The 19,546-nt window shown below is 39.0% G+C and overlaps 1 protein-coding gene and 1 pseudogene across 6 annotated transcripts in view; both read right to left on the bottom strand.

Moving 5' to 3' along the window:
- Window positions 1–1,586: 1,586 nt before the first annotated feature.
- The window catches only part of LOC144073509 (uncharacterized), a 28,958-nt gene continuing 10,998 nt past the window's right edge, over window positions 1,587–19,546 (bottom strand). For 4 of the 6 annotated variants that reach the window (XM_077599413.1, XM_077599416.1, XM_077599417.1 and 1 more), the window contains exons 6-8: window positions 13,422–13,559; window positions 8,748–8,977; window positions 5,585–6,825 (exon numbers count right to left, since the gene is read on the bottom strand). In XM_077599413.1, coding sequence (XP_077455539.1) covers window positions 5,671–6,825; window positions 8,748–8,977; window positions 13,422–13,559 — 1,523 coding nt within the window. In that variant the 3' untranslated portion in view covers window positions 5,585–5,670. Of the gene's footprint in view, window positions 2,324–5,584; window positions 6,826–8,747; window positions 8,978–13,421; window positions 13,560–19,546 lie in introns of those variants that run through there. The other 2 variants (XM_077599418.1, XM_077599415.1) reach the window with 2 other exon arrangements.
- Window positions 9,900–12,253, bottom strand: LOC144073486 (uncharacterized; annotated as a pseudogene).

Here is a 19,546-nt window from a genome sequence, read left to right as displayed (position 1 = left end):
CCTATAACTGACAAGACAAACAGACTCAAGGACAGTTTCTTCCCAAGAGCTGTCACCATACTCAACTCGCGTTCTGCACCTAGGACCTAATCTAGACGTATTACTGCTACTTATACTACTTATTTATTATGTTGACCACTTATTCATCTATTACCATCTCGTGATTATTTATTTATCATTACTATTTAGTGATTATGTATTTATCATTACTATTTAGTGATTATGTATTTATCATTACTATTTAGTGATTATTTATTTATCATTACTATTTAGTGATTATTTATTTATCATTACTATTTAGTGATTATTTATGTATCATTACTATATATTGATTTTCTGTGTTTGCTTGCTTGTTGTTGCGTCCATAGACTTAGCAAGCGCTGTGACTTGGCGCTAAACATCTCCAAAAAACAATCGAACACATTCTGGACTTCAGACGGAACAAGCCCGCTTCACTCTGCTGACCTCTCTTGGACTACTTATTTATTGATTATTTATTTGTCTGTCTGTAGTTATTTGTGCACCATGTGGCGAAAGCTTTAAATCTCATTATACTTGTATAATGACAGTAAAAGCATTAATTTCAATTCAATGTTAGAGAAAAATAAGCAACACAATTACAGTTTCACAAATGTAATCTTGTAATAGTATAATCTATATTTTAATGTTCATTCTTTCATTTTAACGATGTAATATTTCAATTATAATCTCGTTATATTTATATTATTTTTTCTCTCTGAATATTACATTGTATTGCTTCTTGCAATTTCCCACGGAACACCTGACCATTGCTCACAGCACACCAGTGTGCCGCGGCACAGTGGTTGGGAAACACTGGGTTAAAATGTCTGTGCTGAATCGGTTGGAACAAAAACCTGCAACCACAGAGGCCTTCGAGGCCCGTTTTGCCCACCCCTGGTCTACATCCACACCAGTTTTCCAGGGGTGGACAAACTATTCCACAAGGGGCCTCATAGGTGCAGGTTTTCGTTCCAACCCTTCACATGACATCTTTTGAACAATCTGGTATGATATAAGTGCAATCAGTAGATTGCAGCCGCTTCTTGTTTTCGTGGAATCCTCATTGGTTAAACTGTCTGTGCTAGATCGGTTGGAACAAAAACCTCCACCCACAGCAGCCCTTGAGAACCAGTATGCTTAACCCTGATCTGAACCCCTAAGGTTGTCTAGAACTGGGCTGCTCTCTGTTACAAAAATAAGAAGCAAGCAGGTTGAGGGAGTAAAAATGCCCTAATTTACCACAGCATATAAATGATTACCGTATTTATTCGAGAATAACGCGTACCCTTAATTTGTGACTAAAAATTAGTATAATTTTATTTTTCTGCATTTTTTCTCAGCTCACACCAAGGATTGCACCGGTACTAATAACTGGCAAATCCTGAACATGTCGCCACGAGAAAACATTTATTCACAACATATGCTACGGAAATCTGGTGAATTAAACTACCAGCATGAACACATTTCTCATATGGAATTTACAATTTTAAGTCCTTAAAGTCTAATTCATCATCATAATATTTAAAAATGTTCAAAGTCTGATTTATCATCATCAGATTCACCCAAAAATTGATTCCATTCTTCTTGAGTTCTTTTTTGGAAGTGTGCACACCGGCCAATAGAAGAGCTCTCGCGCCCCATCTGGCGCACAAAGACAGGTTTTACGTCACCGGCCTAGAGACATTCGTAAGTAGAGGTATGGCTGTACTAGGTCAAATTTCAAGTTATATGACTTTCTCTTTTTCTTTCTTTTTTGTTCTTATCCATACTTCGGGGTTCGATTCTTATTTTTCATGTTTTCGTGATTAATGTGACTGGGTGGTTGATTACTATAAATTGCCCCTAGGTATGTGTGTGAGCGTGAATAGTTCTCCGTCTCCCTGTGCCCTGCCACGGCTGACCATTTATTTTATATTTTTACTTATTAATATTTAAATAATAGATTTTTCTTATTTACATTTTTTGTTACTTATTGCTATTTTAAAAATTGATTTTTCACCAGCGGCCCGACGGCGCGAGTGGTTAGCGCGTTGGCCTCTTAGTTCAAACCCAGGTTGGTCCATCTGTGTGGAGTTTGCATGTTCTCCTTGGGCCTGCATGGGTTTCCTCCAGGTACTCCTGTTTCCTCCCACGTTCCAAAAACATGCATGGTAGGCTGATTGGACACTTTAAATTGCCCCTAGGTATGGGTGTGAGTGTGCATGGTTGTCCATCTCCTTGTGCCCTGCGATTGGCTGGCCCCTGATTCAGGGCGTTCCCCCGCCTTTGTCAGCTAGGATAGGCTGCAGCACCCCCCGCTACCCTAATGAGGATAAAACGGTTCAGAAATGAGATATTAGAATAAGTGTGAGGACAAAATTACCAAAAACAGTTTTATTCATGAACACGTCACAAAAGTTTGCCACTGAACGGATGTATGACAATTAAAAAGCCTGTTATATAGTAATCCCTCGAATATCAGTTAATGTAGACCAAACATGGCCCGATAAACAAAAACCTGCCAAGTAGGATTGCCCCTATTTTAACTACCTTTTTTTCCTTCAGTGCTGAGTCCTAGTAGAAAGCGGAAGACCGGGGAGTGGCTTCTGCTTGCGAGCTTCAGTGTGGATTTTCAAATTTTTATGAACTTTAAAAAAAAAAAAAAAATCTTAAGTGCTGATTCCTAGTAGCAAGCGGCAGACAGGTGAGTGGCTTCTGCTTGCGAGTTTCAGCTTGGATTTTCACATTTTTATGAACTTTAAAATAAAATGTTTCGGTGCCGAGTTCTGTCTTAAGCCATTTTCCTAGTAGCAAGCAAAGAGGAGAGTGGCTTCCGCTTGCGAGTTTCAGCATGGATTTTCACATTTTTATGAACTTAAAAAAATGTTTTAATTTAAAAAAAATCCCGGCCAGAAAAAAATGCGATGTAGAGAAGCCACGAAAGTTGAAGCCGTGATATTTGAGGGATTACTGTATAGACAGGGTTGGAGTGCAGCCCCTTTGCAAAGATAGTTGCTCACCATTACCAAATCTTTTCCTTACATGTAACAGATACTTTCGTAATCACTTGCAATACCACACAGAAGTAAAAAGGAAAGGAAGGGAAGTTCCCAACGTTGACTGCCTTTGGTTTTTTCAGTGTGTGAAAAGAAGCCACAGACGTGGGAGACAATTTGTCGCTTCTTCACGATGACAACCTGCCCAGTCACCATGCCCTGAGCATCCCACAGTCACACCATATGTTTGGATTTTGAATAATGAGTGCATTGAACCACACACCCCAGATATGTCAATACCAGTGGAGATGGCCCTTAAAATGAAGGAGCTCTGAATTTGTATGTTTTCTAGGTACAAAAATCAAGATATTACAGGGAAGCACCTGAAATCATTGTTTGCGATAGCGTTTGGTCACTATGTCCAAAAAATAGACAAAACATGAATATTGCTCAAATTATTTTGTCTATACATCTACATTAAAAACACATCATAACATATAGATGTATAGAAGAACAAACCATACTATGTAATAGCACTATCCAGTGTTTGTCTTTTAAATACACTCACTGGTCACAAGGTTTTGTAAACTTGCACATTCTAATGTGAATCAGTACAGGAGCTGTATCAAAGGTGTCACCTCTACAAAGATATTAAAACTAAATGTCACAACCTTTTGAAGTTCATTTAAAAAAAATAATTTAACTTTTATATTTAAAGATTAAACTTGCAGTAATTTTTTTTACCCCCCTACACTGTAGGGCCTACAGTAGCAAAATGTACTGTAAATAAAGCATTTCTTACAATGCTTTTCTGTAAACTTGTTGAATACAAATGACTATTTTAAACATTCTTAAATCTTCTAGTCTATATTAATGCTAGGCATGATTATAGACCATGATCTAATAATAAAAATATTCAATTAATACTCTACTCATACTGTCAAATCAATATATTCATAAAGTAGCAGCATGGTAGGTTAGTGTTGATTAATTTGGTAGATTTTGAATGGTGCCTCCAAAATAATTCTGATGTTGTCATTTTTCAGTTGTTTAATTGCAACTCCAACTGTTAAGGTAAAGAAAAATGCACATTGTATCTTACCTGTCGTCAGCTGGATGGCTGCAGTTCACATGCACTCTAATATGAACCAGTAGTATTGAAAATAGCTGGCTTAATTAAATAAAATATTTTTTGAGACAGCTCCTTAATTGGAATTCATTAGATGCTCTATATATATATATATATATATATATATATATATATATATATATATATATATGTATATATATATATATATATATATATATATATATATATATATATATATATACACATACACACACATACATACATATACAAATATATATATATATATTTGTATATGCATATATATATATACACATATGCATATACAAATATATACATATAGTAATACCTTGACATACGAGTGCCCTGACATACGCAATTTGAGATACGAGTAAAATTTTGAGCAAATATTTATCTTAAAATACGAGACAAATTTCGATATACGAGCATACAGCCAGGTGTGGCCAACGCGAGAGGCTGCTTTTGAGAACAACATAGGCACTGTCTTTCTCGCCCCAACTCCCTCGTGTAAATGTCTCTACGAGCACTGGGCGGAGCGTTGCATTTTTTTCCATGTTTTCCCCCGTTAGTCAGGGCAGAATTTAGGGAATAACAATGGTGTACGCATGGCGGAGCTTGCTCGCCAATACGAGAGGAGTACTACAAGTTGGCAAGTGGTCGTGCGTTATCCTATTGTGAGGACATTGGTATGCATCATTTTCGGAATATTTTGAAGGGAAGACAAAGGCAAACAACCCTCGATAGGTTCCTTTTAAAAACTGCAGTTGAAAGCCAGGGTGGAGGCGGGGCAAATAGAGCCAACCCGGGAGAAGAAAGGTAAAGAAAATTACAACAAAATTAGAATTAATTTTAGTGTAAGGTTAGTTTAAATTAAATTTTGAGCGTGTCTGTATCGTAATCCAAGTTCATTTAAATTTGTTTTATGTTACGAGCGTGTTGCCGTGCAAAAAGTTTCTGTCTCTCTCTCTCTCTCGCCCTCTCCCTCAGACTCCCCTCCACGAAATCCGTCTAATTTTAGTAGGATTAAACATCATAACCACTAGTTATTTGTTACTGTTAGTAGATGGCGAATTAGAACAAATAAAATGTTTTCCATTCAAATATCCTGTTCTTTTGTGTTTTTTCAGAGGGTTGGATAGAATAAATTTGTATTGACTTCATTTCTATGGTTAACGTTGATTAGAGATACGGGTAAATCGACCTACGAGCTCAGTCCCGGAACGCATTAAGCTCGTATCTCAAGGTACCACTGTATATATATATATATATATATATATATATATATATATATATATATATATGTATATATACATATATATATATATATATATATATATATATATATATATATATATATATATATATATATATATATATATATATATATATATATATATATATATATGTATATATACATATATACATATATATACATATATATATATATATATATATATATATATATATGTATATATATATATATATATATATATAGTTTCCTATGTTAAGTCTTAATACATTAAACAGTGAATATGTAAACATATGGAGCAACGGATCATGTGTTGGTTAGCGCTTGAGAAGAATTCTAGGACTGCTCCTAGTTTTAACTGTTGAGGTAGTAGATTTGATCGGCCTAAGACGTTTCGTAGAGCCCTTGGATGTGGCAGAATAGCTACCGTCCTTTGTAGAGTCAGCCAAGTCCTTGGTAGGGTCAATTGCAGCATCATTATCAGAGCCAATGCTGGGTGGTGAAATAAATGTGACAATATCTTTGCTAGCACCTTTTTTAGTTCCCTTTGGACTGTGTTTGGCAGAATTATTTGCTGGTGTTTCTTCATGTACGTAGGGTGATGTCACTAAGTTGACTCGAGTATGTCCTGCAGCTCTGATAACAGTCCTAGAAACAGTAATCCTGGGAATTGTTTTTGAGATTGGATCTGACACCATTGTCAGGCTCCTCTGTAGTTGTTTTTCTCTCATACCTCTGCATATGGCCTTATTGACTGAACCTAGATGAGATTTATGTTTGACCTCAAGAGTAGTAATGCTTGCCGCTGAGTCAAAGCTTCGAATATTAACCTTATTTTGTATGTCCTCAGCAACAAAATTGTCCCTTATTATTTTCAGATCTCCACTATGTGTATCTTGTCTAATCTCCTCATCAACAGTGTTTCTCAATTTATGGGCAGTATGTTCCACTTGGACATCTTCTTTACAGTTAGTCTCTGTCTCACTGTTATAGTAGTCACGATTCAGTCGGTCGTCCCCATTGGACTTTTGTGCCCTGCACTTTTTTGACGGATTGTCGGTAGAATAATGATTCAGAGAAATTGGACTAGCATCTGGTGGAAGCCCGCGCTTTCTTCTAGACAACCTAACCCCCCTGGTGGTCTCGGTGAGCTGTCTTGTGGCTAAATTAGTAGCAAATGGCATTTGAGCTGGTGCCCTGCTTGGAATTTTACCTGAGTTCTGAAAACCTCTGAGTGTCGTGGGGTTTCTGTAGAACTTACAAACTGGTAGGCTTTGATTGTGAGGCAGCTGGTGGTTGCTGTGCTGGGAGAGCTGATTGCTCTTGACTTCTCCTGGTTGGCTTTGGGGGTGTCCTCTTAATTTACAGGTATTGTTGGCCCTTGCTGATTGCAGGTTGCCACCTCCTGTCTTAGGCTTCATGGATGAAACTGGTCTGACAAAGGAGGTGCTTTGGTCAGAAACTCTAGTGACCTGAAAAATAGAAAGAGCTTTTCCATGATTTTCACTAAGTTAATGTTCAGAACTTTCTAGAAGATTTACCCATAATGTTAAAGACTCACAAAGATACATAACTTGAAATTATGTACAAAACAATTTGTTTACCAGTTTGCCCTACCAGTGATGATATTATATTTATGCCTGATTTCGCAGTGTTTTAGATTAAATTTAAAAAAACAAGATCAGAGTCTGCCTGCACATCACACCATAACACCATGACCACTTTTCTGCTCTGCTCAGATCGAAACATTCCTTATAGAAAAGACAGGAAAATTATGTTGTCTGTGTGGGATGGAGGAACAAGCGTAGGTGTCACACTTTGCTGGCATTGCACTCTCAGGAAAAAAAACTAACTAAATATGTATGCGAGAAAACACACTTGCTGGTCACGAAGTTACACTGTCAATATTCATCAACAAATAGTAGGAATATGTAGGACGTGGAATAACTCTGTGACACAACAAGCAGAAATTCTGAGATGCAAGACTTCCTACATAACGGTCGTGAAGCGATCGAGACTGCAGATTGGTAGTCGGTGAATATGTCACACCACATGGTGTCCTGACTACCCCACTTGAAAATGTCAGCCATGACAATACACCATTCTCCATAATGTGTCTGTAGGGCTAGAATCGGGCTGAAATTGTGCCTTCTGAGTGAGGCATAAGTATGAAAGTAGACATGCAGTGTACATCCATATGGCAAACATTGGGGCTTTGTGTAGAAAACACTGTAGTATTTTATCGTGTCAAGTATCGATTCAGAAAATGATTCAAGTCTGTCAGATGATTCCGGAGTAATTTTACCATTCCAGCTGGCTAGTGATCTTATTTTAAGCTATCACAGAGGAAGTATTAGTCTGCTAATTGAGCTAAAACCACTACAGGATGGTAATCGGTAAAAATATTTGTGTTTTTTTATGCCATTAAAATCATGAGTACATTATGATTGAAACATACATCCTTTCTTATTTGAAAACATTAATTTCAGTCCCAAAGTGTTTTCTAGCGACTCCGGGAGTTGTTGGAGCAAATCCCTACATAAGAATTTAACTATCATTATGGTAGAAAATGAATAAAATGCAAAATTTAAAATATGAATGGCCAAAAGTGCATTGGAAACACGTTCTAAGTAAACAACATTCCTTCAGCCTGCTCAGGTCACTGGTACAGGCCAACATCGGGAACGAAAAATTGGGATTAATCATTGTGGCAAAGCCAAAGACAAGCAGAGATACTAGCTCTGCCACCCGTGATAATGGTAACAAAAGCCATACTCACAATTGGTTTCAGGAGTTAGCTATTGCTTATTTTATTTAGAGCATTATTTTCTAACCTTCTAAGGCCTTGGCCCATGTTACACATTTAAAAAAGGGAAAAACGCCAAGGCACACCACTTAACAAATGTCTCAAAAACTAGGACTACGCTGACAAATTTGGAAGAACCTAATTTATATTCATTGTCACTGTTACCATTTTTATTGCCATAGATCAACAAAAGTATTTAATTTTTGCTCAAAATGCTTCATCCCAATAAGTGGCCTGTATCATATATGGAGGCAGACATGAATGGTAACTAATAACCTACTCCTCAAAACAATCTGAATTTTCTAAAAAAAAAAAAAAAGACTATGAAGTGCTAGGTTAGAATTTTATAGAGGACTTTTATAGAGTCAAGTTGCATAACCCTCTAGTACAGTGTACTATGATCAAATCACAAATTATGCAGGAGTGATATTGTGCATTTTTAACGACGAGCCCAGCGTGGCCACTGTAATGACTAGTCAACGGTTACGGTTAAGTCTGTTTATGTCTGGAGTCTGTCAACCCCACAAACAACCCCATTTCATGACAGTAACTAGACATCTTCAAGTAACAATCATGAAGTTAACAAACCTTATTATTCCTCTTGAGCTGAATGGAGGGGTGCCGAGGTCTCAGGTGGTGTTTTCTAACTTCTTTACTCCTGCTCGTCTCCATACATTCATTCTTTATCCTCTGCCTTTCCTCTTCCTCCTTCCTCTCTCTCTCCCTTCTCCGTTGTTCCCGAGCAGTTAGATGGCAGATGGAGCTGTCCTCGGCACATTCAGAGCCCCCAAGGTTCAGTGAGCTGGAGCCTGACCTCACTGTAAGGCAACGCAACAAAGACAATATGTGCTCATTCTAGCAAGATAGTTGAACCAAAAATGTTCAATAGGATTGCTTTTGTTTGTAGTATATCAGCATCTGCCAACCGATGGTGTAGTGCAGTGGTCTCCAAACTATTCCACTTTGGCTGTGCTTATTCAAAGACGTTTTGAGAAAAATCGATTTAAAGACAATTGCCTTTGACGACTTTTAATAATGTTTCTAAAATGCACAAGACAAACGTCGTCAAAGTGGGCGATCGCATAACTCGTGAACATTTTCTTAGGATGTTTTTTCCACAAAGTCGGAAAGTTCATTTCTTCCCCGTATTTTTACTGATTTGTGGTGTTGGAATGGTGGCAACTTCCTCCTCAGTCGCCTTCTCATTGAATTCCTCGTGTATTGCCGAGCATTGCATTAACTCCTGCTCGGTTGAGTTTGTTTTGGTGCCCCTCGACCAACTCATCAACGTCCTCATGACTGACCACAATCCCCATCGCCTGCCTCGCGACATAATTTCTCCCACCGCAGGCTGCGGTTCAGGTTGAGGCTCGACTGTCGTCGTCTGAGTCTGTCGAAGGCACTCGGCAGCCACGGCTTCTTCCAAGCAAAACTTCAAGCCCACAACGAAAAAAACATAAGAGAATCTAGAAACATGAAGAGTTGTTGTCGACTGCGAGTCTGTCAAAGGCACTCGGCCGCAGCTTCTTCCATGTATAAGTTTAAGCAGACAACGAGAGTCAAAGAAACATGGAGGTATGTTGTGAGACAGCCAATGAGAGCCAAGTAGAGTGTGGCGAGGTTCTGAAGTGAAAATCAATTCATCCGCGACAATATTTTCAAAATAAATTAACGGATAAGGAAATGCATTGACTTTATGGAGGATTTCGGAACTTGGACCTTTCTTTTCGTATCTCGAGGCACTCATTTGCATATAAAAAGCTTTCGTAACATGAAAATTTCGTACCTAGAGGCATTCGTAAGTAGAGGTATGACTGTATTAACTAGTAATTGGGGTCCATTGACGGCAGTATACCTCCGATCCATTTTGACTGGAGCCAAATTAGAACCAGAACAACAATGAATCTTGCTCAATCTACAGCTTGGTGTTCGCTGAACACCTACAGGAAATTATGAACCGGGTGTAAAGACCCTCGTTTCTTTACAGTGAGAAATTATGACAGGTCCTACTTAAGACAAAAAAATGTGTTTTAATACATCATTGTAGATGTTAGACCATGAATACAAACCAATGAAACTTGAGTACAGAATTAATTTGGACATTGTAAATGTTTTGCACATAATGAAAGGAACTAGGAATATGAATATTTTTGTGAATACCATATTTACTCGCACATGAGCCGCCTGCGCATTAATTGTTGTCCAGTGTAGATGTGATAATCGCTGAAAATTTGAATTGTATGATCCTGATTCATGTTTCATGATTAAAGCAAATCGTCAGGTGTCATAAAAGTATAAATAAAACGTATCCTGCCATTGTTTGACTGATTCAACAAGCAGCATTATCAATATTGTTGTTTACCCAAACCAGAAAGAGATTAGAGGGAGTAGAAGGAGTAAGTAGGATTCAGAAAAATAATATATGTGGCAAAATATAATATATACTACTATACTATTACATATTTACAACAAATAGAAGTTTGATAGTCCCGGCTGCTGAGTGGTTAGCGTGTCGGCCACACAGTTCTGGGTTCCTGGGTTCGAATCCCGGTCGGTCCCCGGTCCTCCTGTGTGGAGTTTGCATGTTCTCCCCGGGCCTGCGTGGGCTTTCTCCAGGTACTCCGGTTTCCTCCCACATTCCAAAAAAACATGCATGGTAGGCTGGTTGGAAACTCTAAATTGGCCCTAGGTACAGTAGGGCAAATAAGTCTTTAGTCAACCACCAATTGTCCAAGTTATCCTACTTGAAAAGATTAGAGAGGCCTGTAATTGTCAACATGGGTAGACCACAACTATGAGAGACAGATAAGGGAAAAAACCCAGAAAATCAGATTGTTTGATTTTTAAAGAATTTATTTGCAAATCATGGTGGAAATTAAGTATTTGGTCAATACAAAAGTTCATCTCAATACTTAGTTATGTACCCTTTGTTGGCAATAACGGAGGCCAAACGTTTTATGTAACTCTTCACAATCTTTTCACAAACTGTTGCTGGTATATTGGCCCATGCAGATTTCCTCTAGAGCAGTGATGTTTTGGGGCTGTCGTTGGGCAACACAGACTTTCAACTCCCTCCACAGATTTTCTATGGGGTTGAGATCTTGAGATTGGCTAGGCCACTCCAGAACCTTGAAATGCTTCTTACGAAGCCACTCCTTTGTTGCCCTGGCTGTGTGTTTGGGATCATTGTCATGCTGAAAGACCCAACCACGTCTCATCTTCAATGTCCTTGCTGAGGGAAGGAAATTTTCACTCAAAATCTCTCGATACAGGGCCCCATTCTTCCTTTCCTTTACACAGATCAGTCGTCCTGGTCCCTTTGCAGAAAAACACCCCAAGGCTTGATGTTTCCACCCCCATGCTTCACAGTGAGTATGGTGTTCTTCGGATGCAATTCAGTATTCTTTCTCCTCCAAAGACGTGAACCTGTGTTTCAACAAAAAAAGTTCTAGTTTGGTTTCATCTGAACATAACACATTCTCGCAGTCCACTTCTGGATCATCAAAATGCTCTCTAGCGGACAGCAGATGGGCCTGGATGTGGACTGGCTTCAGCAGGGGGACACATCTGGTAGTGCAGGATTTGAATCCCTGGCGGCGCATTGTGTTACTGATAGTAGTCTTTGTTACTGTGCTCCCAGCTCTCTGTAGGTCATTCACGAGGTCCCCCCGTGTGGTTCTGGGATTTTTGCTCACCGTTCTGGTTATCATTTTGACGCCACGGGGTGAGGTCTTGCATGGAGCCCCAGATCGAGGGAGATTACCAGTGGTCTTGTATGTCTTCCATTTTCTAATAATTGCTCCCACAGTTGGTTTCTTTACACCAAGCGTTTTACCTATTGCAGATTCAGTCTTCCCAGCCTGGTGCAGGTCTACAATTTTGACTCTGGTGTTCTTCGACCGCTCTTTGGTCAGCTCTCTAGTGGAGTTTGGAGTGTGAGAGACTGAGGTTATGGACAGGTGTCTTTTATACCGATAATGAGTTAAAACATATGCTATTAATACAGGGAATGAGTGGAGACCTCGGTAGACCTCTTTGGCAGCCAGAAATCTTTCTTGTTTGTAGGTGGCCAAATACTTATTTTCCACTCTAATTTGGAAATAAGTTTTTTAAAAATCAAACGGTGATTTTCAGTTTTTTTCCACATTCTGTCTCCCATGGTTGAGGTTTACCCGTGTTGACAATTATAGGCCTCTCTAATCTTTTCAAGTAGGAGAACTTCCACAATTGGTGGTTGACTAAATACTTATTTGCCTCACTGTAGGTGTGTGAGCGTGAATGGTTGTTTGTCTCCTTGGGAGCCACCAATCTAGGGCGTCCCCCGCCTCTGGCTCGAAGTCAGCTGGGATAGGCTCCAGCACCCCCCGCGACCGTAGTGAGGATAAAGCGGTTCAGAAAATGAGATGAGAGATTAACTGAGTGTGAATTGTTGTCCGTCTCCTCGTGCCCTGCGATCAGTTGGCCACCGTTTCAGGGCGTCTCCCGCCCCCGGCCCGAAGTCAGCTGGGATAGGCTCCAGCACATAAGTGGTTCAGAAAATAATGAATGAATGAAAAAGGGCTTGATTTTAATTGTCATATTCTGTTTTCTGTAGTCTCTCTATTGTCATTTCAGCATCTGATTGAGCCGAAGGGCCGGGGCTGTGTGAATGGGCGCACATGTCGCACATTTGGTGCACTCATTATTTAAGGACAACTGTCACAGTCAGCTGTTGTCAGACTATTGCCTTGCTTACTGCTGTGTGTGCTCTGCATTCCTTCCGAGTTGTCCTGCCTTCGTACAGTTGTATTCTTTGTTGTTTATTTTGGTATTTTGCCTTCTTAGTTTACACGCCGACTTGGTTGTGCTGTTTTTGGTTGTACTTTATTACCCGCATCGATCTCGCGATACCTTCATTTTGACTTTTTCTTGCAGTTTGTGCTCTTTCCTTAGTTTACTCAGTGACCCGGTCGTGCTACTTTTGTTGTATTTTGTTATACTCACTTCTGTGTTTAATAATATATTTTGTTCAGTTGTATTCCTGCTTCTGAGTTTTGTGTTAGATCCATTCTTAACGGCTTGCCGTTTCATAAGATGAATAGCCATTCTTGATATTCATCTCTTAATGCAAAGAGAAATATACAAGAAAAACGTTTTATACCTTGTAGTTTTATGTAGCCTTATTATCATTGCTTTATTTTTTTCCCTTGGTATTTATACATTTGAGCATTTATCACGTGACATCATTGGAACCAAGGCAATCATAGAAAAGTAGTTGAGCACCTGTTTGAGGGATTGTGTTTTTCCTGTCAATGGCAGTTCTGGGCCAGGTGGAAAGACAAGAATTGAAATGTCGATTTGTGAATAGTTCTTTTTCTTGTGGACTGAAGAAGGCCATGTTTCTTGGCAATGCTGCTGAACCTGATGTAAAGAGAAAAATCAACTTATTTGTGTCCATGATAGTGTCCTTATTACCAGAGTACTGTCCTGTCCCAAATATAAGACGATGTTTTTGGCAGTGAAAAGACTCGCCTTAAAATTGGGGTCTAGACATTGTTCCCATTCACTGGCACCAGATAACTTTTAAATCGAATGTTGAAAACTGATAGTTAATTGAACTGAATTGAATGCCTTTATTGTCATTATACAAGTATAGTTAGATTTAAAGCTTCCCCATGAAGTACACACATAAATACTCAATAAATAAGTAATAAATAAATAAGTAGTCGACATAAATAAGTGGTCAAATTAGATAAGTGGTCAACATGAATAAGTGGTCAAATAAGTACTCAGGCACAAAAAGTTACTAAAGTGGTTAGCAGCCAATGGAATTTTAGTGCAAGTACAAGATAATAAATTAGTCTAGATAAGGTCCGCCTTGGTGCATAACTCAAGGTGATGCAGTTATTGCAATTTAGTTGTTTTATCACAGTTAGGTTGGTTAATTTACATTTAAAAAAGCAGAAGCCATTCATTTACAAATGTGATTGCACTTTAGTTTACATATTTAAATGTTCAGATATTAAGATATAAGCAGGTGCAGCTGCTTATTTAGAACCGAAAGACAATTGTTGCGCTATTTAAAAATTATCTTTTGAAAAATGGTTGTTTAACAAATAAAAGATTGAGTTTACACACTTAGAGAAGGTGAAGAAATTCAATCACTCATCTATTAGGATCCGACAGCCGTTTCTGGCTACCATAAAAAAAATTCAACTCTACGTTGGACGGTTTGGACAAACGTAGCTAAAGAATCTTAACATACACACACACACACACACACACACACACACACACACACACACACACAGATTGACAGATTGATATGAAAGATAGGTAATTGCCTTCTGTTTAACAACACCTTTTAGTTTTTCAACAATCCACTCCATTTATTAATTATTAATTTATTACTGTTATTAGCACCTAATATCTTCAGTAGCTCCCAAGCAATTTAATGTATTTGCATCAAATTTACAGAAGATAGGTATTTACCTTCTGTTTAAGGAAAACCTTTTGGTTTTTCAATAACGCATTCCGTTTATTCATTATTAATTTATTACTGTTATTAGCACCTATTTTGTTCAATAGCTCCCAAGCCGATGGACGTATTGACACCAAATTTACAGAAACATAGGTTATTACCTTGTGTTTAACGAACACCTTTTAGTTTTTCAATAACACATTCCATTTATTAATTATTAATTTATTACTATTATTATCACCTAATATCTTCAATAGCTCAAGAGAGCAGCAAGCTAACATATTTCAGGTTAGGCATACTCATCGATAAAAAAAGTGGTGAGCTGCCACTGGGGATGGCAGCCTCCACTGGTGATGAAAATTCGCAGACCACTGATGTCTGATTATGAGTGTGAGCATGAATGGTTGTCTGTCTTTTCATGTTTTTGATTGGCTGGCCACCAAGATATAATCAATCAATCAGATATCAAGGTGGAAAAGGATTTAGAAATTTGAAGTAGATTTCTGAAATCGCCAATAAGCCCTTTTCATGGATGGTGACGACAAATTATGGAAAAAATATTTCAAATGAAATGTATGATGAAAATGCAGCAGCAGTACTCCAAATGTGAAACTTGACGTGGAGGACCAAATAACCTGCTCTGCGAAATGGGGAATTTAGGAGCACTGAGAAGGAAGAAAAAACAAAAACAAGGACAGTGCACAATATGAAATTCCAAAGAACCATTGATTTATAGTGACAATGGCATCCAAATTGTGTTAACAAAATAATTGACAGGATTGGCAAAAGGTTCCATATTTCGTCATGAAATCACTGCGCGTACATAACGAGTTCAACTGGACAACAACATATCGAAATCCTCTTTGGTAGACCATACAAATCGCCATTATTCACTGCACAATTGGAACTGGATGATGAGGCTAATCTGGTTGACTACATGAAAAAGAAAATCTTTAAAGAAACGCATTGAATTTGGGTTAGCAGGAGACTGTGCTTCTCAACAGGAAACGGACTGGACCAACGGTGGTGCCAGGAGCCTGGGTGCTCAACCTACAGTATAAAAAAGAAGCACTAGCACGACCCAAAGTGGGAACGTACATACCAAGTGTTGCTGACCATCCAGCAGACATAAAAATAGCCGAGAGGAGGATGTGGATCAGCCTTTTGCACAAAGCGTTTCAATTGAGACTAAACCTTCTTACAAATGGTTAAAATAAATGACCAGAAAAAGAGAAACAACAATGGAATAGAAGAGGGATGAAAACATCCACAGGCAAATCAGTAGAACACGCCAAACTGCTGAAACAATTACTTGACGCAGTACTACTTCCCAGCCACATTGCTGTATGCAAATGTAAAGCACATACTAAAGGCAACGACAGAATCAGTAGAGGAAATGCCAGAGCAGATGCAGCAGCTAAAGAAGCAGCACAAACACTCACTGCACAGTATACACAACAACAACAAAATGAGTCAATCCCAAAAAGTCTTAATTGATATGTGATATGGTACACTAAAACTAAGGCTTAAGAAAACCATGGAAGAGATAAAGAAGCCACGGCCAGAATGCCTATCACTGGTCAAAACATATATGAGGATAGTACCTACTAGCTCGGGATTAACACCTTTTGAGGTAGTTCATGGAAGACCATTCCAACTTCCTCTATGGGAAGGTGAACCATGGCAAGAGACTAAGGGTGGAGAAAAACTTGTCCAAAGAACACATAAGCTGCAGTGATCCCCTTTGTCTCCCTTACAAGAGGTGGTGAAGCCAGGTGACCAGATCCTGATCTGAGTCATAAAAAGGAAGTCCTGGTCCACTCCACACAGGGAAAGGACTCAAAAGGGTTGTGAAAATGAAATTCTCAATGGAGACTGTTAAAGTTAGTGTCTAACAAAATATCAAAATCATGCTGTCATGAGTTACATCCGTTGGCGGATTACCGTATTTTCACGACTATAAGGCGCACCCTCAATGAATGACACATTTAAAAAAAATTTCCATATATAAAGCACACTGGATTATAAGGCACCCTGTCTATTTTGGAGAAAATTTAAGATTTTTAAGTGCGCCTTATAGTCGTGAAAATAGGGTAGATTATTGTATGCAAATATTCCTGTTTTAACATGTGACCTAATAAAATATTGTAATTTGAGCCTTTGTCTAAGAACTCATTTTACCACGTCAGTAGTAAAAACATCTAAAAAAAGACATTGTCCTCCGTCCAGTTCCGCGGTTAATGAAGACCAGACATCGCCACGATAATCGAAAAACAGTGAAATAGGATCACCCCTATTACATATATATATATATATATATATATATATATATATATATATATATATATTATATATATATACCATACTTACATGTTATCATGTCTATACAATACCGAGTACACGATACGCAGTTACAGTGGTACCTCTACTTACGAATGCCTCTAGGTACGGAATTTTCAGGCTATGAAACCCTTTGATGTGCAAATGACCATCCCAATGTACGAAATCCCTTAAAACGTCAATTGATTTCCTGTATCCGTTATTTTATTTTGAAATTGTCCTGTTAACATTATTGCAGCCTGCTTTACTTCCGCTTGGAGCCTCTCACAACAACTTTCTCTTGACCGCCGTTTGTTGTCACATAGTTCTTTATTTAAAATTATTGGTGCGAATGAAATGAATAAGCAGGCCCTGTTATTAATCGAAAAACTGAAGATAAGAAAGTGGTATGCGGTTGACTGATTTATCAAGACAATATGGCCAACCGTAGCTCATCTACTAGCATCGCTACGCTATGAAGGAGAAGGAAACATTAAAAGCAACGACTCCTTGGCATGGCCTCTTTTTACTGAATGACGAGATAGAGAGACTTTTACTCCTTTGGAGTTCTATTTAATGCTAAGTTGTTTTGAATTCTGTTAAGAATGATCTATTATAAAAATTAACTTATAAGTTTAAGGCATATTTGAATTCGCTCACCATGAACTCACCATGATCAAAGTGTCTGCCTTTATTTGATCATTGGTTTGTTTAGCCTTGTCACGGTAATGTGTGACCACAGTATGTGGCCTTAGTGTTTGCTTTAGAAACAACTGTTCCTGTGTTCGGGCAGTTGTAAAAGCTGGTCAAGGAGAGAAACAAACATTGTAAAACTGTTCCTGTCCAAAGATCCTGCTCTTATAGTTCAGAGAAGTGTTATATCTCTGCCCTAACAGATGTTTAAGTTAAAACCCACTGGTCTTTGTTTTATAAACAAACAATTCCTGAATCTGGCAGTTTTCCAGGGGGCACAGTATCATAAAACTCTCCTTCCCCCAAGCCAGAGGATGGACCGAACTGATCAAACTAGCTAAGGACATTGGACTGAACCCTGAAGCCCACCCACTAATATTCAAATTAACGCCCACTTCTGTATAGTGAAAAAATAGCTTATAAAAAGGAGTCAGATGAGGAGAGGTCATCTTTTCTCTTTGCAAATAAATGTTGTTTTGAGAACTGACCAAGAAGCATTTGTCTGTCCCGTTTGTGTGTCTGTCTATAATTTCCCCAAATCCTTCGAAACAACATTAAGAACACTCACAATTCATAATTTGAAGTTTAGATGTGTTTATGTGCTAACGTTAGCTTCTTCCTTACTGTACTACTGTATTACTCCATGAATAGAACACATTTTGCATGCTTATTATTCATATTAATACATCAATAAACAATTTTTTTCTCAGAATTTTGTTTCTTTTTTGTCTGTTTCTCACGTTTCATGCAAAACTGGGACAATTTGATCATTATTAAAGGGTTTAGTTGGTATTTTTTGAGGATTGTGGAACAAATTATAGAGTTTAAATATAAAGTACTGCTCTACTTACAAAAAAAGTTCAAGAACAAGTTAATTTGTAAGTAGAGGTATGGCTCTACAGTCATACCTCTATTAAAGAATGTCTCTAGGTATGACATTTTCAGGTTACGACAGGTTTTCATATGCAAATTAGTCCCTCATCTCATCTCCTCTCCCGCTTTATCCAAAGTCAGGTCACCGTGGCAGCAGCTTCAGCAGGGACGTCCCTTCCCCCAGCCACTTCATCCAGCTCTTCTGGGAGTATCCCAAGCGTTGCCGGATGGGCCGGGAGACAGTCTCCCAGCATGTCCGAGGTCGGCCCCGTGACCTCCTCCCGGTGGAACGTGCCCGGAACAACTCCCGAGAGAGGCGTCCAGGGGGCATCCTGATCAGACGCCAGAGCCAACTCATCTGGCTCCTCTCGATCCAGAGGAGCAGCGGCTCTACTCCGAGCCCATCCCGGTTGACCGAGCTTCTCACCTTATCTCTAAGAGAGAGTCTGGACATCCTGTGGAGGAAACTCATTTCAGCCGCTTGTATCAGAGATCTTGTTCTTTCGGTCAGGACCCACAGCTCGTGACCATAGATGAGGGTAGGAACGTAGATCGACGGGTAAATAGAGAGCTTCGCCTTTTGGCTCAGGTCCTTCTCCACCACGACAGACCGGTGCAGAGTCTGCATCACTGCAGATGCTGCACCGATCCGCCTGTCGATCTCCCGCTCCATTCTTCCCTCAGTCATGAGCAAGACACCAAGGTACTTAAACTCCTCCAGCTGGGGAAGGACCTGATCTCTGACCAAGAGAGGGAAAGACAAATTTTTGCGACTGAGCACCATGGTCTCAGATTTGGAGGTGCTGATTCTCATCCCGACCCTTTCACACTCAGTTGTGAATCGTTCCAGTAAGGGTTGTAAAACACGGCTTGATGAAACCATCAGAACCCCGCCACCGGAAAAAAGCAGGGTACAATACTGAGGCCACCAAACCGAACCACCTCAATGCCACGGCTGCACCTAGATATTCTTTCCATGAAACTGTTGAACAGAATCAAATCCAAAAGCCTTTATTGTCATCATACACAGCTGCGTATAACG

The sequence above is a fragment of the Stigmatopora argus genome, chromosome 4, assembly GCF_051989625.1.
Source record: "Stigmatopora argus isolate UIUO_Sarg chromosome 4, RoL_Sarg_1.0, whole genome shotgun sequence".
NCBI classification, from domain to species: Eukaryota; Metazoa; Chordata; class Actinopteri; order Syngnathiformes; family Syngnathidae; genus Stigmatopora; species Stigmatopora argus.
This window is presented reverse-complemented; position numbering and strand designations above follow the sequence as displayed.